This window comes from Poecilia reticulata, chromosome 11, assembly GCF_904066995.2.
Source record: "Poecilia reticulata chromosome 11, P_reticulata-male-v2, whole genome shotgun sequence".
Lineage (NCBI taxonomy): Eukaryota > Metazoa > Chordata > Actinopteri > Cyprinodontiformes > Poeciliidae > Poecilia > Poecilia reticulata.
In genome coordinates this window covers 13611743-13630156 of record NC_088840.1, presented here as the reverse complement: position 1 = coordinate 13630156, position 18414 = coordinate 13611743, and the positions used below count along the sequence as shown (strand labels likewise).

At 39.9% G+C, this 18414-nt stretch overlaps 1 protein-coding gene across 2 annotated transcripts; it reads right to left on the bottom strand.

The window, feature by feature from the left end:
• Positions 1 to 14597: 14597 nt before the first annotated feature.
• Positions 14598 to 18414, bottom strand: lrrc69 (leucine rich repeat containing 69). Of its 2 annotated transcripts, XM_008421957.3 has the most exons (8): positions 18162 to 18414; positions 17954 to 18080; positions 17803 to 17875; positions 16721 to 16916; positions 16486 to 16557; positions 16292 to 16393; positions 16037 to 16216; positions 14598 to 14721 (listed from the first exon to the last, which is right to left on the bottom strand). In XM_008421957.3, the coding sequence occupies exons 1-8, from the start codon at positions 18351 to 18353 to the stop codon at positions 14614 to 14616; spliced, it is 1050 nt and encodes a 349-aa protein (XP_008420179.1). In that variant the 5' UTR covers positions 18354 to 18414; the 3' UTR covers positions 14598 to 14613. The 2 variants fall into 2 exon arrangements, with proteins under 2 accessions (XP_008420179.1, XP_008420180.1); XM_008421958.2 differs by lacking the exons at positions 16292 to 16393; positions 16486 to 16557.

Here is an 18414-nt window from a genome sequence, read left to right as displayed (position 1 = left end):
AGCTGAAATCAAAACTCCGTGTTTTAGCCCACATGCTAATGCATGTGAAATTGTTTTACTCATGCAAACTGAAGATGTCATCGTGCTGCGGGGATTCTTCTCTTCAGCAGGAACAGGGAAGGTGGTCAGAGTTGATGGAATCATGGACAGAACTGATTGTATGAAAGTCCTGGAAGAAAACCGTTTAGAGGCTGCAGAAGAAGACGGAGGCAGAGGTTTACCTTTTTACGTGTACAGACAGAGCTATGATGGAATGATTTAGTTCGCCATTATTTTGTGAAACTGATAAAATAAAACCATAAATATGTTTCATACCGTTAATGGCATGAACACAGGAGGTCACATTTTTGATGACTTTGAACTGAAAAGGCTGTCTTTTAGTTAAGGCAGATAAAGACAACTTTACTAATTTTGACATCATTTGAGGGTGTTTTGAATGACATTTCACAAAAATGTATTTATTTTTTTGCATCTATGTTGGTAATTTAGATCTTCACATCTCACCTTTCACTTTAAACATGCACCTCAAGCTCTGGAGTCTTAAAACTACCAGGTCACTCAGGATTGTTCTGCAACCCAGATTTAAAATGTAAAAGGCTTTTGTGTGTGTGTGTGTGTGTGTGTGTGTGTGCGTGTTCATGGAGGAGTGATGGCACAAAGACAGAGAAGCAGCTACAAACTACTCTACGATTGGTTAAATAACTGAGAAAACAACAGAGATGTGTTCAATTTAATAAACAGAAAATTTTGTCAGCTAATGTGCTTAAACAGAAACAAGATTTTACTGAAGAGGAACATTATGATAGTTTAACTCCATAATTGGCAAAACTATTTTTAGTAAACGTAACATTTTTATCTGTCTATGACTAAAGAATAATTGAGAAAAAGTGCAATGAGAGAGTGCTTTGTCCTGGATAGCTTTAACTTATTTGGTAGTTTTACACTAGGTTTTCTAGGGTGTAAGACAATTTAAAGGGCAAAATCCAATCTCTTCTGAGTAATATTCTGAGTAATAAGAAGGTTAAAAGTGATGTTTATGAAATGGAGTCTAAATGGAATGCTTCCCATACAAAAATTAGTTTCTTCTCCATTTATAAATGCATTAAAATGTGAATTAGAGCAGATATTTTAGGGTGCCGTTTATGTGAGGAATAAAAGAAAAGAATAAAACAGATGGAAGGCAGTGGAATAAACTAAACAGATTCTACTTCTTAGTTGACATGACCTTTTTGCTTTTTTTTTTTTACAAACATTTTTCTTCTGCCTAAATCCTAGTTCAAGTTGGAGATGTGAACTTTCACGTAATAAACGACAAACAGGAATTATTCATTTCAACGTTGATGAACTGAATTAGGAATTAGTTCTTGCTAAGAATGAGTTGCACTCACCCTGAGAATATTTATTAAATGTTTGATTTGTTTTCACTTTAAAACCGTTGGCTACTCAACTTACTTTCAAAAACGTTAATTCGTTTGTTCCTAAAAGTTTATCTTCAAAGAGTCCCTGACAGTGATTGCTTGCATCTTAATGAGTCTCAAGTGAGTCACTTTACTCATGTTTGTGTCGGCTGTCAAAAATCACCAATAAGTTGTAAAAAAAAAAGTATAAAGTTGTAAGGGCAGAACAGTTTGAATTTGTATGCTAGATGATTTGTTGCTCAGAGAGACTCGAAATAAAATTCTCTCAGCAAGCAGAATATAGATAAGTGTGAAAAATGTGATTTATTAATAAAATGTAAATAATTATGTATGCAGATCAAGTTAACAACCTCACTAAATGTTATTTGTTTCTGATCAGAAAAAAAACTTTTTTTTTTTTTTTACTTTGAAATGTAATGCTACTCAAAGCATTGCAAAACTGATTGGCAGAGTGAAAACTGTGAAATATACATGTTATCTCCCAGGGCGCACGAGTTGGATTATTTCAAGAGTGAAGCAAGATGGAGAAAGATTGTCTGGGGCTAGCTGTCAAGGGACCAGGAAAGGTTGCAACATTCTCCTATATCTGCATGAAACGTCTCAGAACAGAAATGGCAGCTCTCTGGTGGATTTGAATCCAGACACAAGCAGCAGAATACTAATAAACAAACGGCACACAGACAGAGACCTATAGGAGGAATACACTCTGGAAAGCAGCAGCACTGTTGACGCAATAAAATAGGAAAAAAAATCCATCGCTTGGTGTAATAGCTGTGCTTTGGATGAAGCTGCTGCATCACATAAATAAAATACTGCATTTTCTTCTGTTAGCTTCGCAAATGAGTTGTAAATGTTTATTCATGTATATCTGATAATCTCCTTTATTCACAGGATTCAAACAGAAAAGAAGGAACAGCAGGAGGGGAGAAGAGCACCAAATACTGCAAAAGTTAAGCAGCGCTTCAAAAACATATATTCCTCCAATCTATTTGCACTTTTTAGAGGGTTTGATGTATGTAGCAGTGTATTTCTATTACTGCAGAATGAATGAATGAATGAATGAATGAATGAATGAATGAATGAATGAATGAATGCCGTCTACTGTCTGTCCTCATTGACCCCTACTACTAACATTTCTGAGGGATTTGGATGTTCACCATGCAGAACCACTCGTGCTTTTTTTATATAAACTTTACATTTTAGTCAAATCTGGCTTTGCAAATTCAGAAGTTTTGGAACTGGAATTATTTTATTTTTATTTTTTTTAATCAAATTTCACAGTTTAAAATTAAATTCAGTTGGTTTATGTAGCACCGTTTCACAACAAATGTCTCAATGCCCTTTACAAGATATTTATTTAATGGGTAAAATATCAGATATTTTCTGAGTTGAATAAACCTGTGTTTAAAATAACTTAAAGAACAACTCAGAACATTAGAGAGAACTAAAAAAAATCTTCCTGAAGAGCAAACACAAGCACATTTGCTCTTCAAAGTGAACAGTTCTCAGGGATCAGTCCACTTTAGCTGTGATCCAAATCCTAATAATGATGTAATATTTGATCCTGGCTCCACTACATCTCACTTGCAAAGCGATAGAGCCCCATCAGAACAGACAATGTTAGGTCAAACAGTTTTTAACAGGCTTCCGTGAAACTTTTTCTTCCAACTTTTTTCCCTTATTTTTCTGCTCTGTAAGTATTTATGATCTCAGCTGCTTGGTTGAGATCTTGCATTATCAGTCCAGCACACAATGCTGGATTTCTCTAGCTGTTCATCGCATCGCCGTGCAGCAAATGTTTGATTAAGCTTTTCCTCACCGTATAGCTCAGCCGTGTGAGCGAGGCAATATCACCACAAGAGATGCTCGGCCTGCACGAGGCATCGGCTCCGTTTAATTATAGAGATGCCGAATAAATATTTACAGATGGCCGATCCGTCTTGTCCGTGCCGAGCCTGTGAGAGGGATTTATGGGCCGCCAGTTAATGCAGAACATACCGCCGACATTGTTCCCTCACGGAGGCTTGATATTATACTCCTCATGTGGTACAGCTCCTCAGGCCTCGCTGGACCCGATCAGATGCGAGTTGGTGAACGGGATTCATTCTGAATTTATTTCAGTTTTTTCAGTGGTGTAAACTTAGAGAAGTACGCAAAGTAGCGTTAAACATCACCAATAGCTAGAAGATGTGAAAATGGAGAAATAAGACAAATAAACAAGTTTAGCTGCCCCCCTGTTCTTATCGGGTTTTACCATCTTCCCTGTCTCTGCCGAAATCAAACATCTCAACTGTCTTTTGCTGCCACTACCATGTTCCTTTGTCTTGTATTCAGCTAAACGTAATGCCATGACGTTATCGTATGCTAATTTGCGTTGGTCTCTCACATGAAGTTCCAATCTGATACAAAAAGAAGATTTTGCACTTCGACAAAATGTGGAGAAGATCGAGGAAGGGAAATCCGCAAATTCTGAAATTCACTCATACACATCCAGCTTCACCAACCGACATTCATGTGAGCTACTCTGATGAGCAGGATGTCGTCTGTTTGCACTGTGGATGTTTTCCGCTTTGGCCGCTGGGAGAGAAATACAGTAAAAGCGCATTAAGCGGTTCACTCTGGAACTCACTGGGGTGCTGCAATGTTTCCTAATGTTCTCGTTTTATTGCGCACAGCTCTTGTTTGCGTGAGTGTGTGTGTGCGCGTAGGAAGTTTTAGCAGCCCCATGACTAAATGTGGCTGTTCTCACCATGTGTGGACGCTCGCCTGCGCGCCCGGCTCCAAAGCCATATGGTATGTGGTCAGTGGAGTGAGCTCTGGAGGGCACCTGGCCAGCAGCTTGCTCACCTGGCTGTGGAAACCCCTGCCAACAAGCACACCTGGCCAAGCTGGCACACATGGAAAGGAAATGGATTGTGCAGCAGACTGAAAAGCAACCCTGCTTGGAATAGAGAAGCAGGAGTTTCCTATTGTTTTTGTTTTTTATTCTAGATAAATTTGCGACGACGTGAATTTCAGCACAGGTCGCAGATTCTCCCTTTTTAATAGCTCTGAGAGTCTGACTCTCGACATGATCCATAATGAGCAAAGTTTGTCTCTTCCTGCATCTGTTCCTACAGTTTGTGCCAGACTGCGCCAGCCCATCAATTTACCATATGATGGCACTTCCTTCCTGCAGGTTGTCCTCTGCTATCAATTACACACTCCTCTCCCTGCAAGAAAGATGCTCTTTGTCCCCACGTCGCACACACACACACATACACACGAACACGGGCACACACGACGGACGCGGAGGGGACAGACACCTGCGGAGTGTTTGTCACCTCTTCTGTTGACATCTGTGGCGGCACTGCATTGTGGGAGAGGCAGCCATCTGGTACTGGCGAGGCTGGATTAGAAGGGGGCAAGTGGGCGCGATGCATCACGCTGCTCTTTTCTGTTGGTCTGAGATGTGTGAGGTGTTGGGTTGTTCAACTAGTATTATCCTGGCTGTCTCCGTCAGCATTAAATTGCAAATATAAACAAAGTGTGCACAAGTTGTAGTGAAAATGATCGAATAAACTTTGCAATGCAAAAATAAATAGTTTTTTTTTTATTATATTACTAAACCTAACAAGCAAGACCATTAAACATAAGAAAAATAGAGTTTAGCATTCATTAACCCTTTCATGCATAGTGGTCACTACAGTGGACAGCTATCTAAAAGACATTTTCTTGTGTTTCTTGTGGATTTTTATGTCATAAATGCACACAGACCACTGAAGTGGACACTAATGCATCATAAAATACACTATCAACTACTGGCCATCAGCTGCAAATGCAAGAAATTATTTTTGTTAAATCCAATATGGCAAACAGACAAAAAAGCTCGCCAACCATCCCGGTCCCTCCTTCTACCGCAGACGACTCTTGCAGGTAAAAACAAATATTGTGACATCAGATAACCCCTAAAGAACAATACTACTGATGTATTTTTCAAATAACAACTTTGTATATGGAGAAAATTACAATTGGTCACCTAAAAAAAAAAAAATGTACACATTTTTTTTCTACCTTTTTTTATGCCTTAAGAAAATCCCGCAAAAATTGCCAGGTTGATAAAGGTTACTTATTGACTCTTTTGAACCTTTAAAAAGCAGTCGCCTGCTTTTTGGTGTTGAAAAACATCAAGTTCAGAGGAGTTGCGTTTGGATTAAATAGTAAAGGTCATTTTACTTAATTTAATCCAGTTCACACTGGTATCAGTTTCAGTTTAGACAAATGTAAATTGTATTCAACGTAATGTTACTTTGGAAATGAGTCTTAAATAAAAGAAGGGGAAAGAGCAAATCAAGACTATCCAGGTTTTCCAAAGAGACAATGCCCTTCACAGCTATCAGGTTCCCTGTTGAAGATTTTTAAAAGTCCTTTAAATAATGTGAGCTTTTATTGCAGCAACACAATCTCATGAGGGGAAAAAACAGCACTTTTTTCACTGGGTGGAAAATCCTATTTGCTCATGATATAAATACAGTGTGAAAGAAGCTAATTTCTCTTGGGCTTCACTCCATGGGAAAGACAAAATAACTCAAATAAGGTAAATGTGTGCTTCACTCAGTAAATCTGAAAACAGTTTCAAGTCTGATCAGTTCAGAACGTAACGATTGCAAAGATGCGCCTAGATTTTTACAAAAACTGATATCTGTGCAAGAAGGAGTAAAATTATGTTCTGCTTATGAAGAAAGTTAATGGAGATCATTGTCTGTGTGTTTCTTTAATTTATTCACTATCAAGGTGCTTCTCAGTTAACAGATCAAACTACGCAGGATGCAGTTTGTCTGCCTAATTCAGACTAATCTGCTCAATATCTTTTATATGGCGGGTGAGATTTATCATAACCACATTTATTTAAACCAACTTTCTCCCTTTTTATTGTTGATTTGCAACAACATGTCATGCGACATGTTTATGTCGCATGACATAAATATGTCGCATGAACATGCCAATGTCGCAGTTCATGCGACATAATCAGGTCATGCTTATGTCGCATGAACTGCGACATTAGCATGTTCATTAGCATGACCTGCTTATGTCGCAAGTTCATGTCATCCATGGACATGAACTTGCGACAATTACACAAGTCAAGAGGTTACTTGAATACACAGTAGGGTAAATATCAACATCTTGCTCCACCATGTTGGCTGGAACAGAAACACGCGCCAAGGAGGCAAGTACAAAACTTAACTGCTAACGTCTGGTTTCCAGGACCTCTTAAAAAAATTTTAATAAATAAAAAATGCGCGGCATCTCATTGTGAAAATGAAACATTGCCTCAAACATGAGAAAACAGATGGCTAAACGAGACTCGTACTTTATTTACTTCCTGTTGAAGGAGTAATATTTCCTCACATGAACCGAAGCGTGCAGGAACAGAGAAGTTTGAGGAATGCTCTCTTCGTCTTAAAGGGATTAACTCTGACAGCAGCTTTGGAGGAGAACTCCAATGTCCGACCGCGATAACAGAGACATTAACCCACATATTCCTGAAGGACATCCGTGTGTGCAGGACGTTCACTCGGCTGGCTGTCTGGCTGGGTTGCAGGTCTGCTCATCCAGCCGGCCTGCATGCTGCAGACAGATGTTCTGCAGCGCCACGGGCAGCGTGTGTTCTAGAAAAACCCAGGCCAGATGCCGCTACCTGGTGTCCCACCCGCCTGCCGCGCAGCTACAGCTGACATGCACCGGTGGCCATCGCATGACCTCAAAACAGGGTTACAGGATGGTGCGCTGCTGTCAGTCATGAGTGACAGAGTATTATGGAGCCGAAACCAGGAAGGCTTTATAGAGTCAGATCCTCGGTGTTCGCTGCAAATCTGATTATTCCTCAGTTTATTAATCTAATGAGGAAAATATATCAGGTGCAGCTCATTTAATTACATACATCATCAAAACGATAATATAGTCTAGTAATTCAATTTGGAATGTGAAACTCACATAAAGATTGAGCACACACAGAGTGATTTATTTATCACTGTCAATTATGACGACTTGATCTTATAGCTCTCAGAAAATTAGGAATATTACATCAAATCAACACAAAAGTTATGCTATGCCTACAAAAAGTAAGTGCTAAGGAAGCTGGCTGTTCACAGAGAAAAGTATCTAGATATGATAATGGAAAGTTGCACAGCCAATATGGATAACTGAGAGCCCTGAGAGGATTGGGAAGCAAAGCCTATTCAGGAGTTTTGGTGGAGATTCACAAGGCATCAACTGGACTTGGAGTCACTGGTTGAAGAGCCAACACACACACACACACACGCGCACACACACACACACACGCGCGCGCGCGCACACACACGCATTCACACATGTTTGCGTGGCTGTCTTTGTGGGAACTTTTCATTGACTTCTATTAACATCTACAGCCTAAACCTTAACCTTACCCTTATCCTAACCCTAACCCTTACATACCTAAACCTAACCCTAACCAAAACTCAATTCATACCTCGAGAGTGAAAATTCTCAAACCTTAGTCCTAAACCTAACCCCTGACCCAATAACAGCATTTCCCCTTGTGGAGACCAGGCTTCGGTCCCCACAAGGAGCAGTGGCCCCCATAACATAGTATGTGTCAGGAAAATTGTCCCCACAAGGCATTACAAACAAACGCACCTGCACATACACACACACACCGAAGCATCCAGGTCATTGTGCAATTCAAGCTGCTTGAAGTTCAGAGTGAAGCTTCCAGCCATTGACGATTTGGGCAGTCATGTCTTCTGCTGGAGTTGGTCCCTTGTGTTTAATCAAGTCCAAAGTAGGAAATGTAAGTGCACTTCATGCTTTCCGTCTGCTGACGAGATTTAAGGAGATGCTAATATCGATTTTTAGCAAGACTTGCCACTGCCTACACTGCCAAAAGCATCAGTATGTGGTATAGTCATCATGGTAGCACCGCGCCGTATGTAACTGACCTAAAATCCATAGAGAACCTACAGAAGAGATTTCCCTGACACCTCAGCAAAACCAGAGGCAGATGCAGTAATTAATGAAACATGAGGCTCGATGAAGCATTAAGTGTACATCCTGTACAATACATGGACATACTTTGCAGGAGATGGAGATTTCTGTGTTTAAATCCTTATTTATTGGTCTTTCATAATATAAAAAAATATATAAAAGAAACACAATTTGGGATTTTTTTCAGCTATGAGCCAGAATTGTTAAAATGAATAGAAATATGCACATGGAATTTGTTGCACTTCATCTTATATCAGTTTCTTTTTTTTGTTTAATTATGAAAATAAATGAACTTTTCTATGATATTCTAATTTATGGAGGTGCACCTGTATCATATCAAGCTAAGTGAACCATATGAAGTAAGATCAGAAACTAGCTGCTACGTCTCTTTCTGCTCCTCAGATACATAAACAGCTCCTCTTGTCTCCGTCCCTCTCTCCAAGGTCCCTGTTATAACCAAACCCGAGGAAACTTTCCAAGAGATTCAAAGACGCCCAAGATGAAAGATTTATTTGTTCTTTTGAAGTTACTGCTGTGACTTGTCATATTTCTGCAGCAAATACGCTCTGGTAATGGTATATATTTTATTTTTTGCGTTGTGGTTGGTGCTGACCCAGAACTGCCAGAGAGAGAGAGAGAAAGGGGTGGAAGGGTGGGGGGTGGCCTGACGACCGGGCTCTTGTCTCAGAACTCCCCTAATGAGGAATGTTTCTGTAATGGAATCACTTCCTTGCAACCTCAAAGGACTCTGACTGTTTTTTATTTATACTTGGTGATGCGAATATGAGCACAAAAAAAAAAAGAAAAAAAAAAAAGAGGTTTGTGCAGAAAGCTAGATTATTGCATCTGGGCGGCTTTGTTTTGCTGCATCCTTCTGTAGCTCGGTGCCCTTTTACATCAAGCTTGTCTGGATTATTTTCTTTTCATCTTTTAATTTCTATTTAGAAGACCCTTTTGTTGCATTGTTTTGATTCCAACGCACGGTCTCGCACATCTGGTGCCTCTGCCATCTTATTTGTAATTGACATGCAACAATGACTGCAAGAAAACTTTCTCCTTCTCTAAACCTGGAAGTCTTTGCTCTCATTCATTACATTTAAAAGCCAAACGGTTCACGCAAACGTTTTGAACGGATGCTTGGATTTCAGTTAAGCTTTGATTCTTAATACCATCTCATTGTTCTCGTTTTTTATTAGCAGCTCTATCTTTTAGATTCATCAGGTTTGCTACTTATCAGTCTCAATCTCAATTCATCTGCTTAACCAGCAGAGAATCACACTGCCCCCTAGTGCCTATCGTGATTAACAACAAATAAGAATTGATTGTGCAGCTGTCAGGCAGACAATATCCTGGTACTCTGCCAATGACACCGCACCAGGATCTGACATGGGCACCAAAGCTGCACAGCAGTTTGAGACTGCTCTGCCATCCGCAGAACTTCTGCACCAGGTGCTACAGTGGAATGGCTTAGGTCAGAGTAAGTCCACATGTTAGATGGGTCCCTTTCACAAAACACCATAAGACAGAAAGGGGCTCTAACACAAATTGTGTGTTACAAGGACCAAGGACGTCAGTCCACCAATGACTCGCACCGCAAGCCGGCTTCACAGGTCAGGGACGTTTTCTGTTTGCAATTTGCAAATTTCTGTGGTTTTATTGTTTTTGTTGTGTACCTAGTAGGCAGTTTTAATGGAGTCCCCAGAACAATTGACCCCTTTGGCGATTTTTCACTCACATTTGGTGTCCAAATGTTGTAGATTCCACACAACCTAGTTCCTTCTTTCCCATGTTAGCAAACATTTGTATATTTATGCACTTAATTGCATATCAGTTTATTGTCAAACAAATAATTAACTAATTTATCCAAAAGATTTTCCCCAGGTTTGTGCCAGGTTGAAACTTCCAGGCAGCCCAGTCCCTCAAGAAAGGAATCCTTGTTGACGGTACAACTAAGGGCTAAAAGCCTCTATTTTTAAATCTGGTGCTTACAGGTCCTTTTCAAAAAATTAGCATATTGTGATAAAGTTCATTATTTTAATGATAAAAATTAAACTGTCATATAGTTTAGATTCATTGCACACCAACTGAAATATTTCAGGTTTGTAATATTTTAATACTGATGATTTTGGCATACAGCTCATGAAAACCCAAAATCCCTGTCTCAAAAAATTAGCATATCATGAAAACGTTCTCTGAACGAGCAGTTAACCTCATCATCTGAATCAACAAAGTAACTTTAAACACCTGCAAAAGATTCCTGAGGCTTTTAAAAAACTCCCAGCCTGGTTTATTACTCAAAATCGCAATCATGGGTAAGACTGCTGACCTGACTGCTGTCCAGAAGGCCATCACTGACACCCTAAAGCAAGAGGGTAAGACACAGAAAGAAATTTCTGAACGAATAGGCTGTTCCCAGAGTGCTGTATCAAGGCACCTCAGTGGTAAGTTTGTGGGAAGGAAAAAGTGTGGCAGAAAACGCTGCACAACGAGAAGAGGTGACAGAACCCTGAGGAAGATGGTGGAGAAGGGCTGATTCCAGACCTTGGGGGAAGCGGTGGACTGAGTCTTGAGTAGAAACATCCAGAACCACCATCCACAGGCGTGTGCAGGAAATGGGCTACAGGTGCTGCATTCCCGAGGTTAAGCCACTTTTGAACCAGAAACAGCAGCAGAAGCGCCTGACCTGGGCTACAGAGAAGCAGCACTGGACTGTTGCTCAGTGGTCCAAAGTACTTTTTTCAGATGAAAGCAAATTTTGCATGTCATTCGGAAATCAAGGTGCCAGAATCTGGAGGAAGACTGAGGAGAAGGAAATGCCAAAATGCCAGAAGTCCAGTGTCAAGTACCCACAGTCAGTGATGGTCTGGGGAGCCATGTCAGCTGCTGGTGTTGGTCCACTGGGTTTTATCAAGGGCAGGGTCAATGCAGCAGCTATCAGGAGATTTTGGAGCCCTTCATGCTTCCATCGGCTGAAAAGCTTTATGGAGATGAAGATTTCATTTTTCAGCACAACCTGCCACCTGCTCACAGAGCCAAAACCACTGGTATTACTGACCAAGGTGTTACTGTGCTCAATTGGCCTGCTAACTTTCCTGACCTGAACCCCAAAGAGAATCTGTGGGATATTGTGAAGAGAAAGTTGAGAGACAGACCCAACACTCTGGATGAGCTTAAGGCCATCAAAGCATCCTGGGCTCCATAACACCTCAGCAGAGCCACAGGCTGATTGTCTCCATGCCATGCCGCATTGAAGGCTGAAAAAGATTCCTGACCAAGTATTGAGTGCATAACTGAACATAATTATTTGAATGTTGACTTTTTTGGTATTAAAACACTTTTCTTTTATCGGTCGACTGAAATAGGCAAATTTTTTGAGACAGGAATTTTGGGTTTTCATGAGCTGTATGCCAAAATCATCAGTATTAAAACAATAAAAAACCTGAAATATTTCAGTTGGTGTGCAATGAATCTAAAATATATGACAGTTTAATTTTTATCATTACATTATGGAAAATAATGAACTTTATCACAATATGCACATTTTTTTAGAAGGACCTGTATATCCCCTCACTGGAGCCCGCCCTGAACAACTGCCCAAGTTGCCAATATCAAAAACCACCGCTGCATGTAAAACCACGGCTGATTTTTAAGGGGTACAAAAATACCAAACTGTAGTAAAAAAGAAAAAAACGATGAAGGGATAACATGACAAGCGCGGTACTAAAGATTCAACACAAAACAGGCAATAAAATTTAAAGAAGTCAACCAATTTTTAGAAAGTTCAAATATAAAACCTGATCGTTGCAGTGCCATGCAGGATACGCTCTGTGCTCAGCAGGCCTCGGGTAACTCTTGCTTTGTTGTTGTATAAGTGCTTTAACTGACAAGGCAAACTAAACATCTCCTCAAAAACAATACAAGACCGCAGAAAGCACTTGAACAAAAGAGGATTATAATGAACCCAAGCTGCCTTCGCATAAATACATCATGCTGAGTGAATTTGCCAACCTCACTCTCTTCTACCTCTAACCACGGCAAATGAGAATTTATGTATTCACCGCTTTATCATTCTTTACTTTTTCTCTTCCCCACAAGGCAGCCATGGCACACGAGACAGACATTTTCACCAAAGGCAACATGCCCCTCACAGTAATTATATCAGAGTTGGAGAGAGGCTCATTAACATATGTTGGGCATGTCAGGAATTTACAAGCGGCGTTTTTGTAGGGGCCTTTCGTCGGTGTGGAGCTCCCATCCGTATGGCGTCTCCTTTGAGGGTGCAACCTTCCTATTTACATAGACGTCAATCACCCGGTGTGGTTTTAGGAAGCACACGAACATGAACACACACACACGCACACACAAAAACAGAAGAGAAAAACAGAGCATGTCAGTGCATGTGCGCAGAGGTGTGGCCCATACGCAAGTCCTGGAGCAATATAATAGAAACAAATCCATAGAGGCGTAATGGACTAAGTGGTTAGTAAAGTATTGACACTTGAAAATAAATGCGCACCACTTTCCAGATTTTCCATTTGTAAGAAAAAAGAAAACTATACAGCCTTTTTTTCCTTCCACCTCAAGGTTATTGTGAAAATTTGTCGTCGAATCCTAATAAGAGTCGTTCTAAACGTAACATTACGCTCACTCGTTACTCTTCTGCAGTTTGATGAAGTGTGTCTTTGACTGCATGCATAAGGCTTGACACCAGACTAGCGGCTACTCCTGAGGTCACCATGTTGGCGCTGGAGGACCCAGCATATGTTGCCTGCAAGAAGAAACGTAACGTTTGCCCTTCACCTGGACAACAGGATGGAATAACCAGCCATGCTCACTGCTAAAAATGATACTGAATGGCAATTTCGCATTAAGCCTCTTGTCAGTAGTGAAGCTTTTACATGTTTTGTGCAGTAAAGATCAAGTATGAGCTTGATACCAGAAATTTTAAGAAGTAGCTCATAGAAAGTGGAGCAGAAGCTGAGAAGGACTGCATCAACACACTGTTGAAATCAGCTAGAGAGTTAATGGATCATCTAAAGAATAAGAAAGATGTTGGAAATTACCAACTAAAACCTCAGTATCTTTGTGGCTTTAATTCTTTTTTTAAAAAAATAAAAAAAAATACATCCAGTGGCAGACAGAAAAAAAAGTGAGCATACAATGAGTTGGAGCAGAATTAAGAGGTAGACAAGGAGGGAAGTCATTTGTTCCCATCTTTTGCTCCACCAAATGTCATTTCAGTGACTGAAGACGCGTTCATTTCCATCACCATCCATTCTCTTTCTCTATCTATCTCTCCTTTTCTTTCACATTCACTGTCACTGCCTTTTCGCTTTAAGTGCACTTTCGCCCACACCACTTGGAAATTGATTGAAACAAAATGTCACAATTATGCCCTGTAGCTCGCCGCTTCAATTATTCATCAATTAAGGGCTAGGCTCCTTTTTTTTCTCTCCTCTGAGCTGATTTTTCATTCAGTTTGCTCGAGATGTATGGCTCCCCTGCTGTTAACCAGTCCAAAGTCATTAGTTTCTGGGTTTGCAATTAAACCTGATGCATTATGTATGAGGCTCCGACTCAGCAGACACACGCTCAGCAGCAGCAGCAGCGGCAGCAGCAGCAGCAGCGGCCGCCGCGGCAGCAAGTGAACAAGCTGCTAGGCTCTGGAGGCGTGGATGAGAAATTAATTTGCTTGCAATGAAGTTCTCTCCATCCTTCTCTCTATCTCTCTTTCTCTAGCTTTCTCCTGTTGGAACAGATGCCGCCAGGAGGAGATGGAGGTAGAAATTAGATAACTACATTCAGACAAGGTAAGGGTGAAGATATTATATTGTCGTTATATAAAATATTAAACAGCTTCACACATTCCTTGACCTTCGTAAACAGATAAGAGGTCATTTGCATGCACACCTTCTCAAAGTCGACCTACGTACAGAACATTAGCAGCATATATCCATCAAAGATAATTAAAAGATGTTTTTTCAAAACTAATTACCTCCTGCATCCTTTAAGCTTCGAGCCTGACGTTTCCCTCACTGAGTCGTATGAAAACTATCGATGAGACAGGAAAAACTTTTTTGCTTGAACTCGCATCTTACAGTGAGCAGTTAAAAATACCACGTTATTCTGCTGCCACCTAGTGGCCACTTGACTCTGTGGCAACAGAGTCGAGCATCCTTCAGTAGTCCTGCATTTATTTCATCTCAACGCCATAGTAGCAGGGTCCTTCTGCTCTGAAGCAGTTGTATGAACACAGGAGAGCCCGGACTGGAATAGTGAGCCGACTCCTCAGGTTCATCTCCTACAGCAGACAAACGACACAGAGAAAGGGTTCCTTAGCCGCTGAATGTTTTCGCCATTTCAGAATCGGCTTGAACATTTTCAATTTTGTTGTCAATAAAGACATTTGAAAGATAAATATATATATATATATATATATATAAAAGGGGAAAATAAAAAATTACTTTTTTCTTTCTCTTTTTCTTCTAAACATGTACATATGCACAGTGTTTTCACAAAAGAGAAAGTCAATGTTGAACATGTTAGGATAGTTTTACACTTCCAGTGTTCCTGAAAGTACTTGAGCCCTTGAAAGCCCTTATGAAATGATAGATTAATGTGAGTATCACAATTTTAAAAAGATAAAGGCAAGTCATTTTACAAAGCTATTATTAATTGCAATATGTAAATGTAAATAAAAAAGATCCAAAGTTACATTTTTAAGACACGGGCAATTACCTGTTTATTCAAATACAATACAAGAATAAAATATGTTGATTAGAAAGAAGGATGACCAAACAATCAGAGGTTAAATTGATCCAATTTCCTCTTGATAGGCTCTGATCACTGATGCACTTATGATACAAAAAAAAATTATTTTGTTTTTTTTCCGCTGATAAAACTCAATAGAGCTCCTACCATAAACGCATCGACCAACAGGATGTTCCTTCATGTACTTTTTTTGTGTGTTTTTAAGAAAAGTCTGATCAGTGAAGCTCTAATTTTATTCAAATCTTAATGTTTCTCAAATTGTATCTTGCATGAGGTATGAATTCTAATGCTTTCAGAGAAAAAAGAAACATTCATTAGGCTAAAAAATGTCACAAACTAAGCTAAGTATTTTTCTTTTCAACTCAGCATAGATTTTGTACACATTAAAGAGAAAATCGAGGAATCTTCTTATCCACACTGGAAGAGAATGATGAAGACAAATCACAGTAAAAGCAAATCCATTAATTGTTCACATAAAAAAAAAGTTAAATTATATCATTTGGTGTTGAAAAGTTAGCAGAAAACTGAAGATGAATGTGAAAACACAAAACCACAAACAACTTCAGAGCTGAAGCTGGTCATCATTGACTTATTCGCAAACTGATGCTCCCTTTGCACAAGTTTATCATTTGTGCTCCAAGTTGTGTGCAATCTGATCATTTTAATCAATAACTAATTAAAAGAATTCAAAATCAGTTGTTTGTCTAAAGTACTCCATCCTCCCGGTCAAGTTTTACATTTGAGTGTCGAAGCGCGTAGATTAAAAATTAGAATAACCCACCACTGTAGCAGTTTTCATCACAAACACAGAAGATATCTACGTGTTTAGAAAGTGGCGTTCTGACCTTCTTCAGAGAGACAAAATGCACGCACTCCACCCATGTACTGAGGAAGGGCCCATGGCACTCCGTACAACACTTGCTGCTGGACAACAGGTCGTTCAGCTCTGGGTAGTGAGGAAGACTCGGTTTGATCAGAGAGATCTCCTTTCTGACTTCTAACAAAACAAGCCTGGCGGCCAGTTCCTATAGAGACACATCTGGGTTACAGTTACACAACAACAAGAGTTTGAGTTGCAAACATGACGATTCTATGAAGACCTTCAGTGACAGCATCTGAGGCTTCGGCAGTAATGGCACCGGTTTATGTTTAATCAGCCAGTTCCCGTCACAGTACAGCTCCGTCAGGTGCATCAGGTGGAACTAAACATTTCCAATATACGCATTATGCGATGTCACTGATTTCCTTTTCAAAAAGAAAGCCATAATATTTTGGATTTTGCTGTCCAGCGTACCTCTATGGGAAACATGGACAGCCTGTTCCCAGCCACATCCAGAACTTGGAGTTTAACAAGAGCTGTTATTCCCTGCAGGAAAAGCCAGATGGATATAAGGTTTTAGTCACCATGTATTTTATTTATTTATTTTTTTTTGAAACAGTCAGACTTAAATTTGGTGGTTCCAGCTGTTGCATCTCACAAGCTGCCATGAATTATGCCTGCTTTAACAAACCAATTAGTACATACCCACCTCTGGCAGGTTGGTCAGCCTGTTTCTGGCTGCGTACAGCTTTAAGAGGCTTCTGCAAAAGTACAGCTGCTCGGGTAGGCTTGAGAGATTGTTATAGTTAAGGTTGAGCTCAGACAGCGCTTTAAGACAACCAACTTCACCAGGAAGCTCCTCCAGCTTGTTGTCAAGCATGCTGAAGTGCTGAAGCTTTCTCAGCCTGCAAATAAACACATTTTCAGAATCTCTGACAAAGAAATGTAATATTTCTCATTTGAACATCTACCTACTCTGATGCTGGTAAATGTGTTTAGTGCCTCAAACTAGTTTAATGCAATAAGTATAAATAATAATCTCAAAAATATTTTCAATTGTGTACATTAGGTACAAAAGTTTTACAATGAGCACAATTTGCGTTTAAAAAATAGATGGTGTACCGACGCAAGCCCCGTTCCTCGCAGGCTCTCTCAAAAATATGAAAGAAAAGAGAAAATGTGCTATTTAGGTAATAAAGATGTGCTACTCACCTAAGTCTTAACCATGTAACCTATAATTAAATGACCCTCGTTTAGGGAGCCTAAAACAACTGGGAGTATGACAAACAAGGATGATGACCCAGGTTTATTTTGCATACGAGGAAGAGCATGATAAAGGAGTAAAAATTACAGATTTATAACAAAAAAAAACCTGGCGGCTTCAGTCAGAAAACTAAGATTTTCACACCAACAATGTTGGTCCAAAATCATCCCAGAAGTGATTCTCCAGAGCTACAACCAACAGAGATTGGTCTCTCTGGGTGAGATAAACTCTTAAAAATATTGTAGAAGAAGCATAAGATTTGCTCCACGGGCAAAAGTGGAGCAAACTCACTTTACGTAACGTGGGAGTATGTAATGTAATAACAGCAGGAGAGTCAAAGTGCTAACTATATGCAGGTCAAAGGTTAAATTTTTCCACATTTTTTTTTACTGTGAGGTGATTCTACTGCAAGAAAAGAAATTAAGCAAAAAGTTTTGAAAATCTAAAAAGAAAAATCATGGAGAACATTGCGAGTAAAGAAAAAAATAAAAAGAGCAATTTTAGACAAAGTGGGTACATGCATTTACCTGCCAATTTCTGGTGGTAACCTTTGAATGTTGTTGTGGTCGAGATTGAGGACAACAAGGTTTCCTAAGTTACCTTCAAAACATGATGATGCAGTCATTGAGTTGATTCAGGGTCTGAGTTACCAACCCCAAACAGTCCAGACCTGCCTACCAATTGCATCAGGTGACACCACATCAATTTTGTTTCTGTACAAGTCGAGTTTTCTCAGTGAATCCAGGTGTTTGAGGACTACAGGAAACTCCCTCAGGACATTATTTCCCAAATTCAGCTCTGTTAGCTTGAAGACGAAGCCAAAATAGTAGACTGAGCAATCTTTGTGATTTGTTAGGCAGATTACAGGAAATGAGAGAAGACTCACGTGACGTAGAGACTGGAGTTGGGTTGGGAGGTCAGAGATGGAGTTGTGGGACAACAGAAGGACTGAGAGGTTTGGGAATCGGGAAACATACTCAGGAACACTCTTCAACCTGTTTGAATTCAGATTTAAAAAGTATCCTTTGCCACACGAAGCTTTGATCACGGTTCCTCTAAGAGCTACACCATGGGCCATTTTCCTGATCCCACCTCTAGTTGGCCTCCTTCTGTTGAGTTCCCATGGCGACAAAAATCAA

What these genes read in the sequence shown, in the direction of transcription:
- lrrc69 (XM_008421957.3), bottom strand. Translation starts at nt 18,353, where the DNA reads ATGGCCCATGGTGTAGCTCTTAGAGGAACCGTGATCAAAGCTTCGTGT. An exon ending in TGTCCATGTTTCCCATAGAG is followed by an intron (nt 16,394 to 16,485) that starts GTACGCTGGACA and finishes GGAAATGTTTAG; the next exon opens with TTCCACCTGATGCACCTGAC. An exon ending in ATTTTGTCTCTCTGAAGAAG is followed by an intron (nt 14,722 to 16,036) that starts GTCAGAACGCCA and finishes TGTCTGCTGTAG; the next exon opens with GAGATGAACCTGAGGAGTCG.